At 50.2% G+C, this 25,605-nt stretch overlaps 1 protein-coding gene across 2 annotated transcripts in view; it reads left to right on the top strand.

The window, feature by feature from the left end:
- Window positions 1-23,014, top strand: part of CHCHD6 (coiled-coil-helix-coiled-coil-helix domain containing 6) — a 226,045-nt gene extending 203,031 nt beyond the window's left edge. For both annotated transcript variants that reach the window (XM_080683523.1, XM_080683524.1), the window contains exons 7-8: window positions 20,374-20,509; window positions 22,825-23,014. In XM_080683523.1, coding sequence (XP_080539649.1) covers window positions 20,374-20,509; window positions 22,825-22,830 — 142 coding nt within the window. In that variant the 3' untranslated portion in view covers window positions 22,831-23,014. The remainder of the gene's footprint in view (window positions 1-20,373; window positions 20,510-22,824) is intronic.
- The last annotated feature ends 2,591 nt before the right edge of the window (window positions 23,015-25,605 follow it).

The raw sequence follows: 25,605 nt of genomic DNA, 5'->3' as shown, positions 1-25,605 counted from the left end.
TCGAATTTCGTGCCAAAAAAAGAGCATTTGTGGGAAGTTTTAATTCATTACTTTATTTTTTTTTTCCCTTACGCGTCTTACGCGCCTTATGCGCAGGCGCACCATTTCTCTCCACTAATACTAGCAGCGAATATTTTATTTTATTTTATTTTATTTTTCATTACTTTATTTTGAAAAAAAAGTTATCGTATACTTCAGGAAGCTTATGATGAACATGCTCCATCTCAAGATACTTGTGAACGCTGATTTAAATGCTTTAAAAGTGATGACTTCGATGTGAAAGACAAAGAACATACAGGTCAACCGAAAAAGTTTGAAGACCAACAATTACAAGCATTATTGGATGAAGATGCGTGTCAAACTCAAAAACAACTTGCAGAAAGATTAAACGTTGCTCAGCAAACAATTTCCGATCGTTTACAAGCAATGGGAACGATTTTAAAGGAAGGAAAAATGGGTGCCATATCAACTGAATGGAAGACAAATGGAAAACAGAAAAGTCATCAGTAAAATGTTGCTTTAACGGCACGAAAGTCTTTTTTTGCATCGAATTGGGACTGGATTTATTTTGAGAATCCCAAATGCACAAAATCATGGCTTGATCAGGTCAACCATCAACATTGACTGCAAGACCAAATTAGAAAGAAGACACTGCTCTGTGTTTGGTGGGATCAGGAAGGTGTGGTGTATTTATGAGCTTCTAAAACCAGGTGAAACTGTTAATACTGATCGCTACCGACAACAAATAATCAATTTGAACCACGCTTTGATCGTGAAACAACCAGAATGGGCCAGAAGACACGGAAAAGTAATTTTGCTTCATGATAACGCACCATCACACACTTCAAAACCAGTTAAAGACACGTTAAAAGATCTTGCCTGGGAAGTATTAACCCACCCACCGTATTCACCAGACCTTGCTCCTTCAGATTACCACTTGTTCCAATCGATGGCACATGCACTTTCTGAGCAGCACTTCAAAACGTATGAAGAAGTGGAAAATTGGGTCTCTGAGTGGTTTGCCTCAAAACAAGGAAAGTTCTATTGGGACGGTATCCACAAATTACCTGAAAGATGGGGGAAATGTGTAGCTAGCGATGGACATTACTTTGAATAAAGCACTTCGATGTTTTTCTTGAAATTATTGTGTTTTCTTTGATTACAAAATCCACCATTATTAACCAGTACACCTAGTATGTACTTGACCTATGGACAGTGTATTATACAAGGCACTCCCAGACCAAACAGTTGCCCGCATCTGGGCACCCAGATAGTGCCCCATGGCGCCTGCAACCCTGGACCAGCCTCTCCTGTCTTCTCTGGTTGCAGAGCCCCCAGAGCGTTCTGGTGGCCCCACAGCCAGGCACACCTGGTTCAGATCCTTCTCCTACGTGACTCCCTAGCTCTGGGTCCTGGGACAAGTGGTTCATCTGCTCTGAATCTCAGTTTGCCCATTTGTGCTAATACTGTCTTTGCAGGCGGGAGCAGGGATAATATGAGATGATGTTTACAGAACACTGAGTATAGAAGTTGGCACAAAACACGGCCTCCAAAATAGTTAGTCCTGGACTGTTCATATACTGTCATCACTGGCCACTTGTGGCTATTACATTGGATTTCAAAGACCTAGCACAAAAAATGAATGTAAAATATCTCAACATGTTGCTTACATGTAGAGATGATAATACTTGGTTAAATAAAATGCATTATTAAAATTAATTTCATCCATTTGTTTTTACTTTTTTATTGTGGATACTAGAAAATTTTAAATTCCATGTATGGCCCACATTCTATTTCTATTGGACATTACCATTGGTTTCTATCTTCCCTCACCCCTTGCCTGCCTCCCTCCCTTCTTCGTGTCCCCACCACCTCACAGGTGCCCAGCATGCTAGACACCAGCCCTGTGCCCCATGGCTCCCCACACAGCTCTCCTCCTCATCTGCAAGGTAGACTCGCAGAGACAGGTGTTATCCCCATTGGACAGTTACGTAAACTGAGGAATTCAATCCGGGCCATGCAAGTAGAAAACTGTGGAACCAGCAATCTTGCGAAACATCCTTTTCTTTCCCCATTTTAAACACGAGGAAGCTCTAGATGAAATGAAAGGCCTTTGCCAAGGTCAGAAGCCAGTTAGCAGTTGAGTAGGAACCAACCTAAGTTTTCTGGCTCCAGAGCCCACTGGGATTTCCCTACCCCGTACGCCCCCTGTTTTGCTGGCTGACGTACAGCAGGGTTTAAGGTGCATTGAGTTCGGTGTCCACATAGAATTGGAGAGACTGAGCTTCTGAGCACCACAGAGGAGCAGCTTGGGCAGTGCAATGGACCGCAGATTTGGATGAGAGAGAGAGCTGCACCTGTTGCAGCCTTCAGGACCACTGCCTCTGCAGCTGGTCTAGGGGAGGTGGGGGAAGGTGGCACCTTCTACACTGGGTGCTGGGACAGCATGGGCTTTGGAGTCTGATCTGGGCAACCTTGGCAAACACACTCTACCTGCTGTGTAGTTCAGGGTCTTCATTGTGTGAATATTGAGTTCTGTTCTCTGCAGGTGCTCAGTACGTGGTAGCATCCCTCTGAATGTTCAGAATCTCTGCATGGGTTGTGCTGTGATTCACTGGTCTCTCATCACAGCGCTGGGCTCTGCATGCCTTGCATCCTCAGGTGACACCAGTGGGCATATATCGGTAAGAATTTGAGCAGAGTGTGAGGGAGATAGGCTTGAAAGGGATTGGAGGGCATGTGATGGTCTTGCAGGACCCTTGCTGTCTCTTCCTAGCAGAGCTGGAAGTTTGCAATAACCTCTGGGGCCCAGACCCAGATAAGGATCCAAAAGTCTAGCATCCTAAGCCATATGCCTGAGAAAAATGTGGGGTTCCCGCTCTACAAAGAGGCCAGGCTGCAGATTATCTTGCTCTGCAAATGGCCAGCAGCAAGTCATGACGCTGAGAACCCAGAGAAACGGCTCTTCTTATCCAGGGCACCGTGTCCTCACTCGCCTGGTTTATAAAAGTACAGGCTGCCACCAATCCATTTCCATCAGGGCAAATGGGCAAGGGAGCCGTTCTCTTGTGACTGTCGGCTCAGGGTGAGGAAGGTGGTAACCCTCTTCATGGCGAGCATTGCAGGGAGAGGAGTTAGGCACCAGCCATGAGAGCAAAGACATCCGAGAGTCAGTACCAGCCCCATTGCATTCTGGCGCTGTGATACTGGGCAAGGTAGACCATGTCCCCTGGTCTGCTTTCTCAGCTGGGAAGTGGAGGTGAGAGAACCCCCAGTACACTGGCATTTAGGTTACACGGGAGTGAAAATGTGAAGGAGGAGGCGGAGGGCTGGCACATAGTAAGGACTCGATCAATACCGTTTGTCTTATTTATCACTGCTGTCAACTCTGCTGGAATCCAACAGTCAGTGCAGACTTCCAAGTTGCAATTTTTTTGTGCCATGAACCACATTAAACGACTCATGCCAAAAAGGTTTTAAATGAAATGCCTCTCATAATGAGAGAGAAAATCCCGGTACCCAAGATGCCCCAGTGCTTCGTCAAGAGCTCATCTTCCTGTGGGGCATCAGTGGGTAATTACAACCAGGCGCGGAAGGAAAGGTCAGCTCTGCTGGCTGGTCCCCAGCACTGCAGGGTCCCCTTCCCTCAGGAATGCCTGCGTGTTGGGCCCCGCCAGTCCCACATGGAGGGCCTCTGGAAGCTCTGCTTGTATGTCCCCAGGCACGGGGCCTCACTGCCTCCCAGCTCAAGGTATCAAGAAGCTGTCTAATTGCCCCTGCTCTTCCTGCACCGCCTTTTGTCTCGTTCTTCCTTTGCTCCTTGGTGCTCCTGCAGATATTCCCGCAGATGGAAGGGGACGACAGGTTGGAAGGCATTTTTGTTGATCAGACCCTAACTATGGACCAGCACCATAGACGGCTCCCTGTCATGCACTTTGAATACATCACCTCATTTATTACCACTATTCTATAGACAGGTGCCCAAGGTGATACGGAGCTAAGGAGCAGGGGAGTCAGCCTGCAACCCACACCAACTGCCTCCAGAATCTGCCCCTCAGAGGGAGGTGTGGCTAGGGAACACAGCTGGGATCAAATTGTGGCATTTTGAGTGCCAGGAGTTTGGGCTTTATTCTGATGCCTTGGGGAGCCATCAGAAGTAGCTGAGCTATGAAATGGTGTGATCAGATGTGTGTTTTAGGAAGATAACTCTAGTAGTAGTGTATTAAGTCTGTTAAGCCCAACTCTTCCATTCTATCCTTGTGCAGTTATTTTTAAACCCCAGTGTAGGAAATTACATTTGTCTTTACCAATTTCATGCTCATTTCTGTCTGTTGTTTCAGCTTCTTTCTCAGTGTGTGTGTGTGTGTGTGTGTGTGTGTGTGTGTGTGTGTGTGGCGCGCGCGCATGGTGGGGGGAGGGGTATGTATGCCAGGAGAATGCCTTGAGATGGCTCCCTGCCATGCAGCCACTGGCTTGTGACAACTGTGACTTGTGGCAGCTTAGAAAGCAGGAATTTTATCTCTCACATACCTGGGCAGTGATGGAAAAAGATGGGATGCCAAAATAACATGACTTATCTTTTAACAATTCTGCCAGAATTACACTTATTCTGTTGACTCTGTCTGTAAGCAAATTGATTTGGAACTTCTATTTTAGAATTTTAGAGGTAAAACAGCCTTTATTTGCTCCTTCTGGTTCAACAAATATTTAGCTCCTACAGCGCGCAAGTACTCCTTTACTGTGTTTCTCATGCCAATCTGTCTTCATCCTCTATAACTGTTCTCTGGGTGTATATAGTGTGTGTGTGTATAACACTGTAAGAAATGAGCTTTTTAACTCCATTCAGGTACTTTCATAGTACTTTAGATCTACAATGTGTAGGTTTGGTGTTTACACATTGTTTGATTTGTTGTTTACCGTAGCATCTTAAAATGACTACTGATAAAAAAAAATCATATGGGTATATATCTTTATAGTTTTTCAAAAATGAAAAATAGTTTTGTATTCTCATTTGAAAAATGATACATGAATATTGTAAAAAAATGAAATGATGCAGAAAATATACACTTAAAAGAATCCAAAATTTCTCCATGCTTATGTTGTGGTGACATCACTCTGCTCACAAGAACACAGATGCACAGTTGCACACAAGGGGGATCATGAGCTCCTGAGAAACACAGAGTTTAGTATTTTCTATTTCCCCTTCACATGCCATGGATCTCTTTCTGTATCAGGCAAAGTAGATTTACATCTTCACTTTTGATTAGCATATTATTTTTCTGTATGATTATAGCAGAATTTATGTAACCAGTCCCTTATTGATGGATCGTTGGGTGTTTTCCCATTTTCTTACCAATATCATGAACACTGCGACAAGTAGCCGTATCTTTCTTTGTGCACTTATTTGTTTAAATCCTTCTAGAGGGAAGAATGGGGTCAAAGGACACGCACACCACACAAATATATCTACATTTGTATTTATATACTTACATCCTCCTAACCGGCCCTCTGAACGATAGAGGTTCTGTACCAGTTTTCACTCCAAACACTGATGCTGCGGGGTGTCCATTTCCCCCACCACCCAAGCACAGGATTGTAACTTTTCTAAAAAAACATCTTTGCCAATCTCAAAAACAAAAACAAATAAACAAACAAAACCTCTTGTTTTTAAAACTCCTCTTTTCCTCATTGTTAGTGAAATTAAACCCTTTTAAGTCATTGGCCATTTGTATTCCCTCTTTTGTGAATTCCTTACTTATGGCCTTAGCCCATTTTTTCTTATTATGTCTTTTTAAAAGATCTTTGTATAAAGGTGTTATTAATCTTGTATCATTTCTTGTTATAACTGTTTTCCTAGTTAATTTTTAAGTTTTTGTCCTTTGGAAGTTGATTTGGGGGTAAGGATAAAAAATATTTCTGTTGTTCACTTTTCTTTTAATATCTTTTCATTGGTTTCAGAAAGGAAGGGAGAGGGAAAGAGAGATAGAAACATCAATAATGAGAGAGAATCATTGATCAGCCGCCTCTTGCATGCTCCATACTGGGGATTGAGCCACAAACCCAGGCATGTGCCCTGACCGGGAGGGAATCAAGCCATGACCTTCTGGTTCACAGGTCAGTGCTCAACAATTGAGTTACACCAGTCGGGCTGTTGTTCACTTTTCTTTTGTGACTTACATTACCAGGGACTTACCTCCCTCAATACTCATATTTTTAGTAACTAGTACCACTATGGTTTTATTCTCTGCCATTAAATCATTGCTCCAGAGGACCTCACTGTGATTTATTTAGGTGTAAGATATGAATTACAGATCCTCCTTTGTTGTTATTTTTCTTCCAAATAAGGAGTCCTTTGTCCCATCAGCAGTGATATAAAATTCCACCCAATCATATGCTAAATTCCTCAGGTCTATTTCTAGACTGTTTTTCAGCGCCTATCCTGCATGTCTTAAATACGTTTAAAACATATTATGCAGCTATGGTGGGCTCTTTTTAGGATAAGTGCATCTTTTTTTAATACATTCAGTCCTCTCAAATTGTCATCTTTATTGTTTTGTTTTGTTTTGAAATATTTTCAAACCCATAAAGAGTTTACAAGAATGATGGTGAATTTTTTCTTGTCCTAAACTCAGATCTCCTAATTGCTTACATGTTACAGAGTTTGCATTATCACCTTTCTTCTAGATTAAAATACTGTCTTTTTCTAACTTGGTGTCCTATCAGCCCTAACTATTCTAGTACATCACCTACCTCCCAGGAACACATCTTCCAGCCCACACACAGCTCTTCTTATCAATAAAACCACACAGATTCAGCCACAGACCACATGCACATTTGGCCTGCTATCCAACTTCATCTCTTTCCTTTTTGGTCCAGGATCCTGCCCAGGAGTCTACACTGCACTTACTTGTTATGCATCATCAGACTTATTTGGTATGGAACAGTTGCTTAGTATTTTCCTGTCCCTCATGACTCAGACAGTCTTAAAGAGTACAGGCCTTTCTTTTTGTGGGTGACCCCAATGTAGATCCACCTTACGTTTCTCATGACCAGATTCAAGCTATGTGTTCTTGGTAGGAAGAACCCAAACTGGTGCTGGGCCCTTCGCAGTGATATTGACCTTGACCTGGTTACTTTGGTGTCTGCCTGGTCTCTGGTATAAAGTATAAGTTTTCCCTTTGTATTTGATTAGTATTTTGTGTGTGGATGCTCTATCGTATGCCAGCATTCTGGTCCTCATCAGACCTCCACCCGTCATCCTTCTCTCCCAGGTATGACTCTTGCCTGAATCAGCCACCACCATAATGGTTTTAAATGGTTTATTCCCATTGTTTCTTCTACATTTGTGAATTGACATTCTATTAAAGGAGGAGTTTTCTCTTTTCCCCCATTTAGTTAGGTATTCACTTATCTATATACACTGAGTGGCCAGATTATTATGATCTATGAACGCATAATAATCTGGCCACTCATTGTATATCCTGTATAATAAAAGGCTAATATACAAATTGTCCCCTTGACCAGGAGTTTGACCAGCAGGCAGGTCGGCCAACCGCCCATGTTCCCTCCCCCTGGCCAGGCTGGCCGGCCCCCACCCATGCACAAATTCATGCACTGGGCCTCTAACACACACACACACACACACACACACACACACACACACACACACTCTGAGTGGCCAGATTATTATGCATTCAGAGATCATAATAATCTGGCCACTCAGTGTATAAAAAAGCCTAATATGCAAATTGTCCCCTTGGGAGTTCAACTGACCAGGAGTTCGATCGCTCTCTATGACGTGTGCTGACCACCAGGGGGCAGCGTGGAATGAAGGAAGGCCCCAGCCAGCAGCCACTAGGGACCCTACCTGTGCATGAATTTCGTGCACTGGGCCTCTAGTTCATTTATGTTAGTAAAGAGTCAAGAATTCACAATTACTCATTGAGTTGTAATATATATTCTAATTTATTTTGATGTTCAAAATGTGCTTGATTTGGCCCTTCAAACATACTTCTGTTCTTTTGGTATGTTTCTTTATCCTCTGAGCACTTCTTTACCTTCTGGCACAAGGTGTTCCTGGATTATCTTGATCTTTCCTGGCCCCAGTTCTGGAATCAGCCACTTCTCCAGGAAGCCCTGTTCTTATCACTGGACAGTGGAATTTAGAAACCAAGACCTGGGCACTGAGTGTGCTCATTGCTACTAGAGTGTCAGTGTTTCTAGATACTCTCAGTGACTAGAGCTAGGAATATACATATGTACAAGCATAGTAGATGTTTGTATGTGTGTGAGTAACATACACTTGGGCATTCATCTGTAAGGATGTCATGTCTGTCTGTGTATGTAAAGCTCACACTGATACCTCTAATTCTAATGCCTCAGGTTCTTTGTAGCCTTCTCTATGTTGAGATCCCGTCTCAGAGAGCGAGAGGCCTGGCTCCCAGTATCCTCAATATATATACTTATTTGTTCAATCACTGAACTTTTGTGCTCAGTGTAATCAACTGCCCCACTGCTCTGGTTGCCTTCCTACTCATCACCTCTGCATCTCTACCCACTGCTCCAGCTGTGGGCACACCATAGCCACCATTCTCCAGTGGCCCCTCACCACCTGTTTTTTGTTTGTTTGTTTTGTTTTTTAACTTCTGCTGGAAGGGAAACACAGGGGCAGAAAAGGCATCCAATTCTTTGTGTTTTGAAAAGAGCTGAAGTCCTTCAGCGACTTCAGTGGATGGAGTTGGGAAATGGAGGCATAGCCTCCTATCCCCCTGCATGGCTGCAGGATGGAGCCATGTCCATCCCCTCATCCCCCTTGCTTGTTGGCTTCTTCACCTTGGATTAGGTTGAGTCAGGGTCTCGCTGGACTTCATTGACCAAGAGCTGACTCTGTCATCATACCAAGTTGTGACGTTAAAGGATGAGACCAATTTTTCTGGGTGCTTTTTACACAAAGGACACTGCCACAGTTCCCTTCTTGCCTTTGGTGACATTTGAGGTCCAGGGAAAGGTGATGCCCTTGAGGATCCCCTTTGCCTCTTGGGGTGTCACTGTCGTTGTACGGGGCGTCGGGCTGTCATCGTTTTCCTTGCCTACACAGTGAATCAGGCCCAGTGTTTAGGAGCCCCGTACAAAATGCCAGGGTTAGCCAAAGGAAGCTCCCCATGATTTTCTGTGCTGCTCAGTGTCTGAATATGCTAGGGAGACCATAGTTTGAGGGGAAGGACTCACGGGGAGGCTCCCTTAATCTGTTTACTCATTGTGATTCTGAGTAAGATTTCAGCTGATAAAACGTTTCTACAACTTAGGCTGAGAGGAAACGCTCTGTGTGAGGATGGCGGGAGAAGACAAGGTTCAGAGTTATCATTTACCTTGGGCTCCAATTGGGCCCTCCTGGTGGGCTCGGAGTAAGCAGAGCTTCAGGAGAGCCTGAGTTCATGGACAGGTGGGGGCTGATGGGAGAGGCCCAAGATGAGGCCACTCTGGTGGTGGGAGGAGAGAGGATATGGCCTGTGCAGGCTGGGCATGAGGAGCAAGCAGGAAGAGGTGTGGAGGGTGTTCCTGAGGCCCAGGCCAGGTGTCCAGGTAGAGGGTTTGGTGACAGTGAGGAGCCCAGAAGCATGTTGGGGATGTGAGGGGCTCAAGACTTCAGTTTGGGTTGCACTAGGCAAAGGGATACAGGAAGCCAGACCTGAGGGGCATCGGTGAGGAAGGCCCCCCAGAGAGGAGCGGGTGTGGCTTTGACCCAGGCCTGATTGCACCACCACTAAGGGGTTTCTGTCCGAAGCTCACCTAACTGGGTCCCCATTCATTTCTGGCCTTTCTGTCCCTGTGTCACTTGCAGGGGGGTGGGGGGAGCTCCAACCAGAGCAGACACTGGGAACTCTTGCACTTGAGTGACAGGCTGGCAGGGGCAGTGTCCGCATTCCTATGCCTAGGCTTTGTGTCTTAGCTCATGTGGCTGCCTTAATCCCGCTGGTGGTTGTGGACAGGTGGGAGGCCTTGGTATGTTCATTCCCAATTACTGTTGAGCACCTGGATGCTATGAAGGTGTCCTGGGCCATCTGGTTCCCAACCATGAGGCTGGGTGAACATAGCAGGAGCAGCAAGGGCTGGGCTCTTGGGAGTCTTCCTTCGGAGCTGGGGCGTTGGGGGTAGTAGAAGGAATCACAGGATAGCTATGTGGGATGCCGTAGCCCAGGCTGGATGTGAGGGAGCTAGCAACAGGAGGGTGAATTGTGATAGGGAGCAGGAAAGAGGAGGAGGAGGCTGGAAAGCAAGTGCAGTGTGGCTAAGAACAGACACACTCTCAGGAGGTTTGGGATGGATAGCCCAGGCCAGCCTGCCAGGTTACAGAGGCACTGAGCCAGACCAGGCAGGCATCCAGCGGGTCAGGAGGATATGGGCTATGTCTGCAGACACTGTAAGAACCAGCCCCAGAGACTTCCTTACTGATGCCCTGACCACCTCAACTGATTTGTGGAATATCTGCTATGTTAGGTGACGGCCTATGGGAACAGGTAATAAACTGGGATCCTGCCCTTAAGACACGCCCAGGCCAAGGGGAGATGGGCTTCACACAGGTCTGGCCACAAGTGCTCGGTGCCCTAGTAGGTGATGGTCAGCACCCTTGCAGGTCAGCAGGGCAGCAGAGCAGAGGCCACACTGGATGGAAAGCAGGCCCACGCAGGACCACTGTCTCCCAGGCACTGTGAGAGAGCAGAAAGCGCACTGTGGCCTGCCTGGGGAGGAGCAGCATGGCTAGCATCCCTGTGGAAGTGGCACTTGTGCGAACCTTGCAGAGGTGGGGGAGCTGTGCCAGAGAAGAAAGGGTGGGAGTCAAGGTGCAGACTGGAAAAACGGGGCATGTTGAGAGGTCGGCCCACCGTGCATCCTCTCACCACCTGTTTCTTTAGCACCTGCTGTGTGCAGCACTGGCCAGGGCTGGGAATAAATTAGCAGTGGGAGGAGTATACAGGCCAGAGAACAAACAGAAGCATGGCTATGAGAGCTCTGCATACTATGAATCACACGGGCAGGCTCCTGGCAGGCAGAGCAGCAAGCATGGCATGGACACACAGGTGGCCCTCAGCTGGCATCAGTGGCATAGAAGCACCTGGTCTTCCTTAGCGGCTGGGGACTTTGCAGGTAAAGGGGATGGGACTGTGTCATGAGGGCAGCTCCATCTGCCAGGCAGCCTGTTGGCCAGGGGCTTGGCAAGCAGGGGCATGGGAGCAGAGGGAGTCATGCGTGCCTGGCCCCTGAGGCCCAAGAGAGAGTGTGTGTGTCCAGGAGGCAGGAGCAGGTCCCTGTGTTAGAGCAGAGATGAGGGCTAGAGGTGACAAGAACCCTGCGGGGCAGCAGAGCAGATTGAGCACAAGGTCAGGAGGGCAGAAGAGCTTTGAGCACCACATAAATGACTGAATCCAGTATGAGTCAAGCTGGGGCCTGGCTCACAGTCTAATTGCGAGTTAGTCATGTTGGCGGCAGAGTGCAAGGTGGGCTGGAGGGAACAGGGAAACTAGGAAACCAGTGCAGAGCCCATGACAAGTGGTGGGACATCTGAATTAGAACAGAGGACACAGGAGAGTGAAAACAGGCACCTAAGAGATTGGGAGCCAGAGTAAGCGGATCTCCATCCTCCACCTCTGTGGTCCCAGTGCCAGTCTTGTCTAAGACTGCCTCCTTCTCCCCTGGTCCCCTTGACCAGCGTGACACCCGGGCTGAGTCCTGTCCATGCTGCATGCCTCTCCTCCAGTTCAGAGCTCCACATCTATTTGTGTGGTGTTTCTGCTTTGCTACATTAGAGGCTCTGTGAGGCTTTGTGGGAGGAGGAGGTACAGGGCAAGGAGAGTGGAGCTGGGAGCCTTGCCTGTAGGCACAGCTGGCACTGAAGCATGGAGCTAGAAGGACAGGCCCAGACATTTGGCCATCCTTCTGCAGGAAGCCTGGGCCAGGGCACCTGCATTGTCATACTTAGAGAGGGCCCTCCACCTGGTGTTAGCCAGGAGCTGGACTGGGAGCAGACCAGCAGAGGATTGTAAACTAGTTAGGAGCTGACTGAAGTTGCCCTGATGGTAGACAATGAGGGCTCAGAGGGAAAGTGTAGGGAAAAAAGTGGCTTCTCCCAGACTGGGATCCTAGAGGCCCTCCATGCAGTTACACTTGCTGGCTCCTACCTTTGCCACGGGCCATGCTGGAGGGGGTGGTGTTCTGAAAACCTTCAGCAATCCAGGCAGAACACAGCTGGGGCCCTGGGACCCCCACTCTAGGGCCAAGGCTGCCTAGGGACTGCAGTATGGGCCTCCGATGGCAGAAACAGTGCCAGACAGCTCTTCAGCCCCAGGTGGTCTTGGTGTTCTGCTCCTCAGGCACCAGACACCACTGCGACCCTGCTGTTTCCTTCCTCGTCACAGGCTCCCAGAAGGTGCCAGCCTGCGTCCATCCCACACGTCTAGTGAAGCTGGAGGGGTCCCTAAGGGAATGTGCATCCTCTGTTGTCTTTTCAACAAAGGAACCAGGCCAAGGATGGCCCCTCCCCATTCTGTGTGTGTGTGTGTACCTGCATGTGTGCATGGAGTGATAGTCCCGGGGAAGAATTCTGTCACAGGCAGCCTCTTCTTCACTGACTGAGGGCAGCCAGGGGCCAATTTGTGTTTTGTATCCTCTTGTGAGCAGAGCTCTCCCTCGGCTCTCAGCGGAAGGGCTGTCTTGCCAGGCCTTGCCTCTTGGAATAGCTGCTTCCAGCCCGAGGGATAGGGGCAGCTGGAGGCCGGCATTCAGCAGCTGATAGTGATCCCACGTGGCGCGTTGATCGATGGTGGGATCTCTGGGCTCCACTTACCCAGGGTGAATGGCACATCGTCAATAGCAGCCAGTTAACCAAGTCCTCAGTAACCAGCTGGTCTTGTCAGCACCTCAGCCCTAGCTACAGTTAAAGCTGAAACCTTTCCTGAACAGCTAGATTGGAGCTGACGAAGATGAATGTCTAATTCACTTGCGATCTCCTTAGTGCTGCCTGTAATAAAAAGCCTGCTCTATATAGTCATCCCCTGCCGATGTTTCTCTGAAATTAAATAATCAGGAGGACATATAATAGTCCAATTCCACACCAGGCCAATATTATCAGATTGATGTCAGCCGTGATAATAGAAGAAGGAGAAGTTGATGTGATTTCATTTATTAAATAAAATAAGAGCACACCGAGGGTTTGGGGCTGCTCACAAAGGATGCGGTGCACACTCAGGCAGCTGACCTTCCCTGCCAGCTAAGGGGCTGGAGATGCTGTCCCCACCTGCCCAGGCCAGCAGCACTGGTGGGGCCCTTCACTTCCTTTGCTGTTTCCTTCTCACCTTTCCAGTTCATGCTGCTCTTTGTTCTCAGCCTCCCTGCGTGGCCACACATTCATGACCTTCCTCCCTCACTCTTCCTCCTGTGGATCTGGGCCTGCGAGCCCTCTTCCACTTCCCACTTTGAGTCAGCAAATGTCTGGCTTCATATGGGAGCCCTGACTACTGTGTGATTTGGGGCAAGGGTCTTTGTTTCTTCTTTGTTGTTTTGTTTCTCTCTTGGTTGTTTCTTCTTTGGAATATTTTGGGATTTTCCAAAGGCAGAATGGAGCTAAGATGGACAGAGTGTGGGTAGCAAGGGCTGTGGAGCCAAACACACCAGGCTCTTATCCTCAGTGACTCCATCTCACTGTTGTGTGACCTCAGGCAAGTCACTTAACCTTCTGAGACTAGTGTCGCCATCCACAGAAAGGGACAGTGGTGCCTCACTCACAGGGCTATTGTGGATATGCCTACGACCTGGCATGCAGTAGGCCCTACAGGTATTGGTGCTCAAATGACCAGGGCCACACGTCCATCCAGATGTAATCTCAGATGAGGCTGGATTTTCTGCCTATCCTGTTCACCAAGATAGAAGCGTGCCCCTTGTCAACTCCCCTTCCCATAGCCTGAGCCTCACCCAGATCTCTCCCTCCAGTGAAGGTTTCGTGGGAGCACGGGGAGCAGCTCTGTAGACCTGGTTATGAATGACAGCTTCTTCACTTGCCAATCAGGTGAAGGACTCAAGTCAGAAGAACCAGTTCTTCTCTACTAGTAAATGGAGACGGTAACCTGCTGGGGTGGCAGAGGCCAGACACTGTGCAGACCACCGAGCCTGGCTCTCGCTGGATACTCGTTAAGGGGTAGCTGCTGTGGCCGAGGAGCCTTATGTCATAGAAGCTCTCATGTTGCTCTGTTAGAAGGTGACTAGTGATTCACCAGCCTGCCACCAATTTCCACTGGTCTGACACTTCCAGCTCTGCCTCTGGAGGTCAGGTCCCATCCTTTTCCTCCATGGCCGACTGCATGCATTTCCTAGGGCTATTGTGACAAAGAACCAAAATCAGACTGGCTCTCTCTGAGGCAGGAGGCGGGTTCTGTTCCATGCTTTTCTCCAAGCTCCTTTTATTCCCTGGCTTATAGACGTATCACTCCCGTCTCAGCCTCCGTCATCACTGTGGCCTTCTCTCTGTGTGTCTGTGTCTCTCTCTGTCTCTCCTCTTCTTATAAGGACACCAGTCATATCAGATTAAGGGCCCGCCCTACCCTAGAATGACCTCATTCTAACTAATTGTATCTGTAATGACCCTGTTTCCAATCAAGGTCACATTCTGAGGTTCCAAGAAAGACATGATTTGCGGGGGAGACTCTCCAACCCACTGACCATCATGCGTACAGATAGTTCTCAGGAGCCCTTGACCCCATCACCTCACCACATTGTCTTCTCTAGATAACTTTTTTGGCTGCAAGTGACAGACACTCAGTCCCAGCTCACATAAGCCAAAGATTGAGTGTATTAGTTTGTGCTACAGGAAAGCAAAAAATGGTTCAAGAAGTTCAGATGGCTTGAAGGTGTGTTTCCTTCCTGGCCATGGCTGTGGCTGTTGAAGGTCTACTTTTCGATCTTCCCTGTGAGGCACAGTTTTAGCCCTGTACCTTTCATTGGGCCCACGAGGCTGTGGGACTGGACTGTCCTAGCCCAGTCTCGATGGTATGGACTGGGGCGGGCAGAGCCCCACAGAAGCTGTGAAGGGTACATCTGCTTCATCTGGTGGCAATGCACAAGTGGATGACAAGATACACAGTCGCTGCTTCATAAAGTTCCCTTCCTCCTGAGGCCTCACATGGGGTACTCCCTTCAGGGCACACCCAGTCACATGCTTTCGGCATGCAGCTCCAAGCCCTGTGTGCAGACAGATAGACCGAAGAGGAATCCGATGATGTGCATGCTGGTGAGGGAGAAGGCTCCTACAGTCAGAGAAGGCTGTTCAGAGCTCTGCCCCATGGATGGCGCAGTGAGAAAAGAGAGAAGGAACAGGTACCGATGGAAGGAGCCTGGGTCCCTAGGCCATGTTCTGGGTGCTTCCCCCTGGTACAGCTTTGCCTGGGGGAAAGTGGGAATGAGGCCAAGAGACTAGCAGGCTACCAAAGGCCTGAAACCAATGCCCTCGCCCAGCTTGTGAGATGTTGGGAGCACAACCTGCCCTTGTGGGGCATTTGGACTAGTGGCACAGTGACTTCAACAACACAGCTAAATACAGATGGCGAGGGAGGCATCTAGAATGACTCCAGGTCTCCACCTGGGGTGGGTGACCGTAGGGATAGTGATACCACTCACCAAGACAGGAACTAGGGAGGGGGAGTTGGATTCCTGGTGCTAGATGGTGAATTCCACTGAGAACATGGCAGTCAGGGTAACAGAAGCTCAGGTGGAAGGCTCCAGGGGCTTGTGTGGTACAGAGGTCTTATGCTCCAGAGGGTTAATTGTTGGAATGGTGAGAGGATACCATAAGTTAGGGGGTTGGCAGGAGTAGTTGATGAGCTGGCCCAGGGGTCTGCTTGGCAAAGGAAATGAGCAAGGGGTTTTTGTGCCCAAAGGGGCGGGGTGGGGAGCAGTGGTTAGGAGGTGGAATGGTGCCCAGGGAGGGGATTTTGAATGATGCTGAATGCCCAGAAGTCATCATGTCATCGATGCAGCCTTGTTAGCCTTTGCGGGGGGCCCTTACTCCCCAGTGTCTACATCATGATGCTGGTGACTGATCAGCAGAAGGGCCTGCTGTCTTAGTGAACAGGGCAGTTCTTGGAATCGGGGGTCTCTGCTACTCTGTGCCCACCTGTGGCCATCAGGCCCATGCTCAGGGCTGTTGGTGAGGCAGGCTGTGGATGCCCTTGGTGCTGCTGGAGCAGCATTCAGCCAGTTTCCTGAGTGCCCATGATACCAGGAGCCCATGCTGGTTCTGAGTCCCAAGGAGCTCCTCCTGGTGGATTTCTCATCTCCATCTGACTCCTGAACACACATGAAGTAACAAAGCCAGAGCCTTGCCCTGGTTTGTTGGACCCCCAAACTTGTGTTCTCCCCGCTGGCCCACAGGGTGCCATGCTCATGTCTGCTGGCTCCTTGGAGAAGGGATGCCATGATTAGTTCTGGGGAAATGAGGCACCAAGGTTCTAGGGAGAGAGGCACTAATGAGACCTGGGCAAGCTCTGAACTGGGTCTGGAATAATATGGAAGCTTAGGTTATAGGGAGAGGGACATGTTCAGACAGGAAGCCCCAAAGCCTCCCTGTCTCAGCTCTGTTCCGCCAAGTGCCACCAGGAACCCCAGCCCCTCTCCCTCAGCTCTTCCCATGCCTTGCCTTGATATTCCACATGGGCAACCAGGTTGTTAGTGAGAGCTGTACTTCACAGCATACTCCCCTGTTCTTTGGCAGCCTCCAGCAGGCAGTGTCCCCATTGTGCAGATGAAGAAAGTAAGGGCCTAGGAGGTGAGCGGCATCCTTAGCAATGCATGTGAGGCTTCAGACTTGAGTGATGTTAAACCCCCAAAGCCAGCGGACACCCTTAAACGGGTGAACAGGACTTATCTCAATCCCTGAAAGTTCACAGAACACAACAGATACCCTTTTTGTGTGTGCATTTGAAGAGCAGCTGTTCACAAGACTAAATGTTTTGAAAATCAGCAGTTTCTTAAGCAGGTTACATGGACCACGGCTGGGCAAGGCTGTGCTTGGATAGAATGCACCTACTTTCATGAATGGTTTGAGCACAGGCCTAGCCCTGCCCTGCTCTGAAAAGGCCTTGTATTGTCGATCTGTGCTCTCCCTGTCAGATCTCATTCAGAGCTGTTTTGCAGGCAGATGGGTGAAATTTCTTCCAGTTGACATTTGCCTGCCATCCTGTCTCCTCATATTGTTCCTGATAAATCCCTGAGGACAGAGGCCCGTGCAGTCCCAGAGGTGGTGCTGGTGTGGAGGGGCTGGATTTCGACATGGCCCAATTTCTCCTGATCTGGGAACCCACTAAGTGTTTGGTGACAACTGCCCTCAAAATGCACAGTGGTCCTTGTCCAGGGACCTGCAACCAAATGAGGAGGGGACAAAGGGAGAGGGACTAGTTACGAAGAAACTGCTCTGCCTATTTATGACCCGAAACATGAGAGCCATGCCTCTGCTGTAGGTGGAGAGGGCAAGGCTCTCGGGGTCAGGGCTCTGCTTCTAGGATGACTCAGCTGCCCCACCTGGCTCAGGCCACTTGGACCCCACCTGACCTCCAGGACACCTGTCCACATAGACCTGTAAGCCTTGGACAGGCCCGCAGCTCAGAGCAGCTGTCCCTACTGAGCCTGATGCTTCCACAACCAAGGAGGCCTGCCGGGCCTGCCAGCAACTGGGCTGAGGCCAGGAACAGGCCCTCCTGGGAGTCACATGATGGTGGGGTGCTGCTTCAAGGCAGTGCAAAGGAGGGTGCAATAAAACCTGTGTCCTCAGGCGCTCCTGCTTCGGGGGCAGCGCCCAGTGAGGAACAGCGGAGTAGGGCTGGTGTGAAGGACAACAGAGGTGCCAGGAGAGCGCCCATGGAAAGACATGGCCTCCTAGGCCACACCCTGCATGGGCAGGTCAAAGCTGGGAAAGGAGAGGCCCGGGCCTCTGGAGAATGGAGAACCCCAGAGATTAAAACAGGGAGGGCAAGGCAGTGGATGGAGGGCAGAAGCAAAGGTCTGTGACTTCATGTCATTCCTGAGAGAGAACATTGGAACAGTTGGAACTGAAGCAGCAAGCACAGTCAGAGAACTGACCCGAGGCAGAATGCCCATTTAGGGCCCGGCTGTCCTCAAGAACGAAAGTCCAGTGTTTTTATTGATTTCAGAGAGAGGGAGGGAAAAATACAGAAACATCAATGACGAGAGAGAATCATTGATCGGCTGCCTCCTGTACACCCTCTACTTGGGATCAAGCCCAAAACCAGAGCATGTGCCCTGACCCAGAATTGAACCATGAACTCCTGGTTCATGGGTCGAGGCTCAGCCACTGAGCCACACCAGCTGGGCCAAAAGTCCATATTTAAAGTCCTGCAATTAGACACATCCATGTCAAAAAGTTTTTACATACAAGAATGGAGAGACATCCTATAAGCATTGGAGGAATCAGGTGGTCACCCCACTGTACCCCAGTTGTTGGCTGTCCCTGTGACTCTACCCAGTAAGAGGATCCCTGAACCGCGTGTTGCTGGGGCAGAGCCTGGCCTCACAGCCTGCCGGGCTGTCCTGTTCCCTCCTTCCCGGAAATGGAAAGGTCGCTTTTCCCGCACACTCTTTACCTTCCGAGTCGCACACCTTTGAGTTGGCATGGCATGGCTTCTGTGGTTTATAAATCGTCATTTTTATACGAGCTTTGGGCCTGAGTCTTATTAGTCTTAGCTAAACATAGTCACTTCACTCCCCTCTTTAGTGATGGGTTTAGGGATGGGCTTTGACACAGTTCAGGCCCGTGGAAAAGGAGAAAGCTGATGTGCGTGAAACAACAGACCTGAGATGACAGCCACCGTTCTGCTTTGGTGCAGGGGAAGGAGGAGAACTGGCTGGGGTGGCGGCATTGATGGTACAGCAGCACTAGAAGTGCCACCTCCAGACTCTTAGTGTGACGGTAAATCCTGGTGTCTTACTTCCTAAGCAGCTGAGTATTCTGTTCCTTTATGTTCATAACTGTCTGGAGTTATCTTAAAATAATAATGGTGCAGTAGACGAGTGGGTAAAAGGCTGTAGTACATTTACACAAGGGGATACTACTCAGCCATAAAAAAAGAAGGAAATCTTGCCTTTTGTGACAGCATGAATGGACCTGGAGATTATTATGCTAAGTGAAGTAAACCAGTCAGAGAAAGACAAGTACCATATGATCTCACTTATATGTGGAATTTAATGAACAAAATAAACAAACAAACAAAATAGAAACAGACTCATAGATACAGAGAACAGACTGACAGCTGTTAAAGAGGAGGGGGGTTTGGGGAGAGGGTGAAACAGGTGAAGAGATTAAGCAAAAACAAACAAACAAAAAACAACTTCATAGACACAGACAACACTGAGGTGATTACCAGAGGAAAGACGGGTGGGTGGAGGTAGGAGAGGATAAAGAGCGGATAAATGGTTATGGAAAGAGACTTGCTTTTGGGTGGTGAACACACATTATACAGATATGTATTATATAGACCTGTACACCTGAAACTGTATAAATTTATTAACCAATGTTACCTCTAGAAATTCAATAAAAATTTTTGTTTCCTATTTTAAAAAAGAAAAAATTAAGTTTTTGTAGGTTCTAAACCTCCTTTGAAAAATGAAGAAAGAAAAAATAATAAAGTACTCCCAAAATACTGTAGTGGCTATCTCTAGGAAGTAAGATTCTCAACAGTTTTCTTTTTTAGACATTTCCATAGTATTCCCGTTTTCCTCACTGTGCATGTATTAGTTTTTAAGTCAGAAAAATAACTTTGTGTGAGAAAGTAGCTATAATGTGTATAATTACATGGTCACAATCAGGTGTACAACTTAGGCCAGAATTGCCCTGGGAGGTGGCGGGAGTGTCAGCACCACAGTCCTCCAGCTGGCTGCTCCTCTCCCCCTAGGGCAGTGGTCGGCAAACCGCGGCTCATGAGCCACAATGTGGCTCTTTGGCCCCTTGAGTGTTCTAACACCACTTCTTCAAAATAGACTCGCCCAGGCCGAAAACCAACTTCTGCGCATGGGCCACGAAGTTTCAATCGCACTGTACGTGCGCGCCCGCACGTGGTATTTTGTGGAAGAGCCACACTCAAGGGGCCAAAGAGCCGCATGTGGCTCGCGAGCCACAGTTTGCCGACCACAGCCCTAGGGCAAGACCCCACTTCCCACAGCACTAGACCCCCTGCGGCCCCCTGGTTCTCTCTGAAGAGTTACTGGAAGCCGAGGTGCGGGACCTGCTACCTAAGCCATGGTGTTGAGCGAGTGAGCCCTTGCCCTCCCCTGTGCACTGGGATGGAGCCCCAGGCCTGCCTGCTTTGTGTCCCACAGGCCCCGCAGGCTGGAGCCCATGTGCTCAGAGCTGCAGGCTCAGATCCTTCGCTGCTACCGCGACCACCTGCATGAGGTGCTCCTGTGCTCGGACCTGGTCAAAGCTTACCAGCACTGCGTGAGTGCTGCCCACAAGGTAAGGCCCGGGGCTTCTGGGCTCTGGGGGCGTGGGGGCGGGCACTGCCAGTGCTGACAGCTGTCTGCCATCTCTGTCTGCTGCATCAGGCATTCTAACCTCAAGGTCTCTGCCTTTCACACAGGGAGGGACTCATAGGCCTTAGATGCCCTCAGGCGCCTCCTGGTTCAGATGTCCTGCCTGGCTGTTCCCACAGGGCTCTTGGAAATCTAGGCTAGGAAAAGGGCCCTGTGGGCATTTGGGCCCCACTAGGCCAAGTCCAGGGGCAGCACTGGGCAAAGTCAGGCCCCACCTTCAAGGGGCCAGTTAAGAGCATGCATATGCCACCCATTTCTTACCTTTGAGCACTTGAGGGTGGGAGCATGGAGGAGGGCCCATGGCATAGGGTGGAGATCATGGAAAAGGCAGGTAAGCCCTGTGAAAGAAGAGCCTTGGGGTTCTGGAGGTGGAGGCGCAGGTGTGGCTTGCCTCAGAGGAGGAGGGGACTAAGGGGACCCCCCTGCCCACCCCACTCCTATGGTGGTCTGAAGGGGAATGCAGGACCCAGCCTCTGTGAGAGGGAAGGGGTAACAGTGGGTCCAGGTCTCAGAGGCCTGTGGTTGTCCTAGACATCTGAGGCGGGCAGCATCCCTCCCCTGAGACATGGTCCTAGGACCTTGTCCTCCTTCTCTGATCCTCCCAACCAGTTCCCGTTCCCCTCCTCACACCTCCCCAATTCCTGTCCCTCTTCTAGACCATTCCATCCCCTTCCCAAGTACACTGCTCCAGACTGGACCTGGCCCCTCCTCACCCTGACATAGCTCCCACACACACGTACCTAGGGGCACTTCAGTTCAGAATCACCAGAGGGCTGGTGTGTTTGTTAAAAGAGCTGTGGGGTGTGGCCTTTTTCCCGTGGAAAAACCTCTTTTGCCCAAGTAGGAGACAAGCTGCTGTGAGTTCTGGTGGTGGGAAGCCTAAGATCAGAAGTCAAGGGTTTCTCTGCTGCTCAATAGCCTGGCCTCACTAGACCCTTCTCACTCTTCTGTCAGCCTGTTCGAGGCTCTACCCAGCTCACACCTGCCCAGTGTAGCTGTGGGACAGAGGGAACCCAGCAGCAGGTCCGCATGGGATCAGGTGGGGGCAACGCCTGGATAGGAGGTCATTTCCTCTCCCCTGTGGAGCATGGAAAGCTGTTTGCTCATCTTCAAGTTGGGCAGAAAAGACAGCCAACTGTTGCTGCAGCCCTGTTGAGGGAAGGAGCCTGGAGCTAGGCGGCTTGCTAGACCACACTGGGGGCCATGGAACCGAAGGAAGGCTCTCCCGTGCCCTGTGCATCTGCTGAGGTCTTTGTGAAAGTCTGCAGAGTACCTTTCCCCTGACAGGCCCTTCCAAGCCCCTGCTCACCCATAATGAAGGTTATTTTTACCAAGGGAAAGACATGGGACTGAGGCAGCTCCCCTGGCTTCCCAGCAGAGCCCTGTCTCTGTCCTCCCTCTCTCATCCAGACCCTACTCCCCCCCCACACACACACTGGGGCCAAGGTATGATCACAAAGGAAGGCAGATTGCATTTAACCAGCGTGCTCTCTGTAGCTCCAGCATGCCCGAGAGAAACTGGGGCACTGCCAGGCCTGGCTCCCTCTTTCCCACACCTGTGCTTCCCCTCCCCCAGAAAAGCATGTTCGACCTGACTCCAGAAGGGCCTCTGATTGTGCCCTGCGTGGGAAAGGCAGCCGGTGCCAGAGAAACTCAAACTGCCCCCTGCCAGCCTCCACTGCAGAGGAGCCTGGCAGAGCTGGCGATGGAGTTCAAGGCTCTAATAGTGATTTGCTTCTAGAAGCGGCCAGGTGGCAGTGTCTCTGGCAGAGGGAGTAGGAACAGGACAGAGGCCCACCTTGCTGGGAGTTGTGCAGGAGGCACTTCTCAGAGCACGGGCAAGCTCCTGCCCGGTGCAGCACCTGCTGAGCCTGGTGGCGTGTGTGTGTGGATGTGGACAGCAGGTGAAAGCCTCAGTCCAGGACATGCTCTCCGAGTGGTTTCACGTAGGCAGTTCTGAGAGAACAGGGGAGACCTGGTGGGGCTGAGGAGAACTGAGCTGAGGCCCACCTATCTTCGGGGCGGGAGGTCAGGTGAGTAGAGGGTCCATGTTAGCTGGTCCTGGTGGCACGCACTGAGTGAGCACTGGGCCTGGAGGTGAAGAGGCCAGTTCCGGGCTGCAGGACCAGCTGGGAAGGACTCTTTCTATTAAACGCCCTCTTGGAGCCTAGGTCTGGGTGCGCAGGGTTCCTGGGAGAAGAGGGCCATGCCTGAACTCTGACCTCTTTTCCTTTGTAGGGTTGAGAAGCAGCCATCATTCCTGGCCCTGGCAGTGACTTGGAGCCTTGAAGAAGAGACCAGTTATGGGACCACAGCCTCCAGACCCCCCGACCACAGCCATCTTCTGCCAGGTGCCCATGATGCTTAAGAAATGAAGGATGTGCTTCTGTCCGAAAACAAATAAAGCAGCTGTCTGTGTTTTCAGTCACTTCTACAGCTGCCAGACAGTCATTGGTGTCTCCTCTGTGCAGCCCTGTTCTGGGCCCAGCAATGTAGGCTGATAAGACAGGCTGCACACCTCGAGGAGCACCCAGCCTAGCAGGGGAGACAGGTGGGATCCATAATTCTGCTGTGGCCACAAGGGCAGGTAGGAGATTAAATGAGGGAAATGGTTCTTTCTAGGGACAGAGCCAGGACAACAGGCCAGCTTCCCAACAGAGGCACTGTCTGAGCTCCATTTCTGAAGCTGATGGATGACTGCAGGGCAAGCCAGAGGAGGCTTAGAGTGGGATCCCAGATGCGGGCTCGGGGGAGCACAGACTGCGTACAGCTGGGCGTTGCAGAGAGCAAAGTGGGGGCCGGAGGGCAGGGGGTAGATGCCAAGCTGAACTGCTTCGGGGGCGGGGGGGGGGGATGGTCTCTAGCAGGGAGCAGCACTGTTCAATCCCTCCCTCTGAGTGATGCCACCCACACTCCTAGGGGAGGGTTGGCCCAAGTGGGGCAGGGCACTTGAAGGTATGAGAAGCCAGAGAGAGGCTGGTGGGGTGAGCCAGGGGAGCTAAAATGACAGGACTCTGGTTTTGATCAAGGATGAGTTCTAAATTTCTGGCTTGGGTGCTGTTGATTCTACAGACTGAAATGAGGGACACAAGGACTGAAGGGGGCAGATGACAGCTGGGTTTGAGATGTGCTGTACTCAGTTGATGTCCAAACACTGGCTAGTCCTTGACCTTTGGCAGGGCCCTAGGCTGAGGCGCCTTGAGCACCCAGGGCTGCACTCTGTGAGGCCGAAAGAGGAATTTGAATTTGGGGTGGGGCTTCTGCTCTGCTGACCTTGGATTTCCTGCTAAAGTTTGTTTGGAGAGCACCCAGCCATCTGGAGCTAAGAGACTGCAATCTTAACTTAGGCTTTGCAGCCCAAACATCGCTGCTCACTCCTAGATCCTCATACACAAAGCTCAGTGGGCAGTTGAGACTTGGCAGTGTCCTGTTATCTGAGCAGGTAGATGAAGCAGTTTTATTCAGCCAGGCTACATAGTGGCGGCCCCCTCTAGGCGTTCTGGGCTCCTTTACCAGACCACACAAAGGTGAGTGGCCAGGGCCTGAGCCCCTCCCAGCCAACTCCTGGCAGCCCAGGGAGGGGCTGGCCCTCTGCAAGTCAGCCTGCTGGAGTCACAGGTCACCTGGCTCATTATCTTAAGTGACATCCGAGCAGCCATTCAGCCAGAAATTGCTGAGGCCCTTCTGAGACTCCCTTAGAAGCCTCTGGTGTCCAGGGCATTGTCCAACTTCCAAATCTCACAGGAATAATTCCAGACTCCATCCTCCTACCCAGGAGTCATTTGGGGGCAGCTGTGTGTACACCTGGGTCTGTGTGTACCTGTCCATCTGTGTGTGTGTGTGTGTGTGTGTGCACGCGCACACATGTGTGTATAGTACATATATGCCTTTATGTGTGTGCACATGTGTATGTGTACTGGGCTATGTGCACAGTCCACACGCAGCTGTTTATCTGTGCATGTGTGTTTAGGTTCCTTTGTATGTGTGCACAGGCAGCCAGCCATGTTCACCACCTACTAATGCTCCCAGCCTCTCTCTACTTGGATCTTAGCCCATTTCCTATAGAGTTAGAACTGAGCTTCCCTTGCCTGATGTCCACCTCTCCCCTACTGGGGACTTGAGGTATGTGTGTCCAGAGCCATCTGTATCAGTGTGTTGGAGTGTCCGTGTGCGTGTGTGTGGGGGGGGGGGTGCGTGTGCTCAGTGTGCAGGTTTTGTGTGCATATGTACCTGTACATGACTCGCTTATGTGTGGGCCTGTCTCCAGTCCCTCCACATGGCCATACCTCACAGAAAGTCAGGCCTGAGAGAGATTGTGTGGGGGAGGGGTGTGTTCAGTGAGGTGTGGACCTGGAGGCAGACATTCACATTCCTGGACTCAGGTCCCAGCTGCATGACTACTGAGAGGGAGGGAGTGTTAATGCCCATCACGCCCGGTTGTGGGGGATTAAATGATGATGCTGGCTGTGGCATATGGGATCCAACCAGGACACTAGAAAACACTGTAATTATTTAAACATAGGGAATTTAATGCAGGGAATTGATCACAAAGGAGATGGAGGAGCTGAAACCCTAATGGGATAGTGTCATAACCCAGGAATTAGTGGAAAGATTCTGTCACCTCTGGTCTAGAGAGACAAAGGGAAGAGACAGAATTGCCCAGTGGAAGCTGGCCCCTTAGGGGTTGGGGCCACCAAGGGGACACAGCTGCTGCAAGATGTGCTGCCTGTGGGCTCTCCCCTCCTCCCACCATCCAGCCTCCATTCATTCATGCCTCCCCTTAGCTGAACCTAGCAGGATTGGAGGGCAAGGCAGCCCCGGAGCTGCCCCTTGCATGGAGGAGTGGCATGAGGCCCAGGACCACAAGCAGATCAGCAGGAAGCACATCAACATGACCTTTGGGGTGTACTGAGCAGGCATGTGTGCCTGTGCTTGGGTGGGTGTGAGTAGTGGGTGCCAGTGGCAGCATGTACACACACCTGTGTGCATTTATAGCTTGTATTGGCACATGGTGGCCAA

This window comes from Plecotus auritus (assembly GCF_963455305.1).
Source record: "Plecotus auritus genome assembly, chromosome: 8".
NCBI lineage: Eukaryota > Metazoa > Chordata > Mammalia > Chiroptera > Vespertilionidae > Plecotus > Plecotus auritus.
Note: the sequence above shows the minus strand (reverse complement) of the source record. Positions and strands in the feature narration are given on the sequence as shown.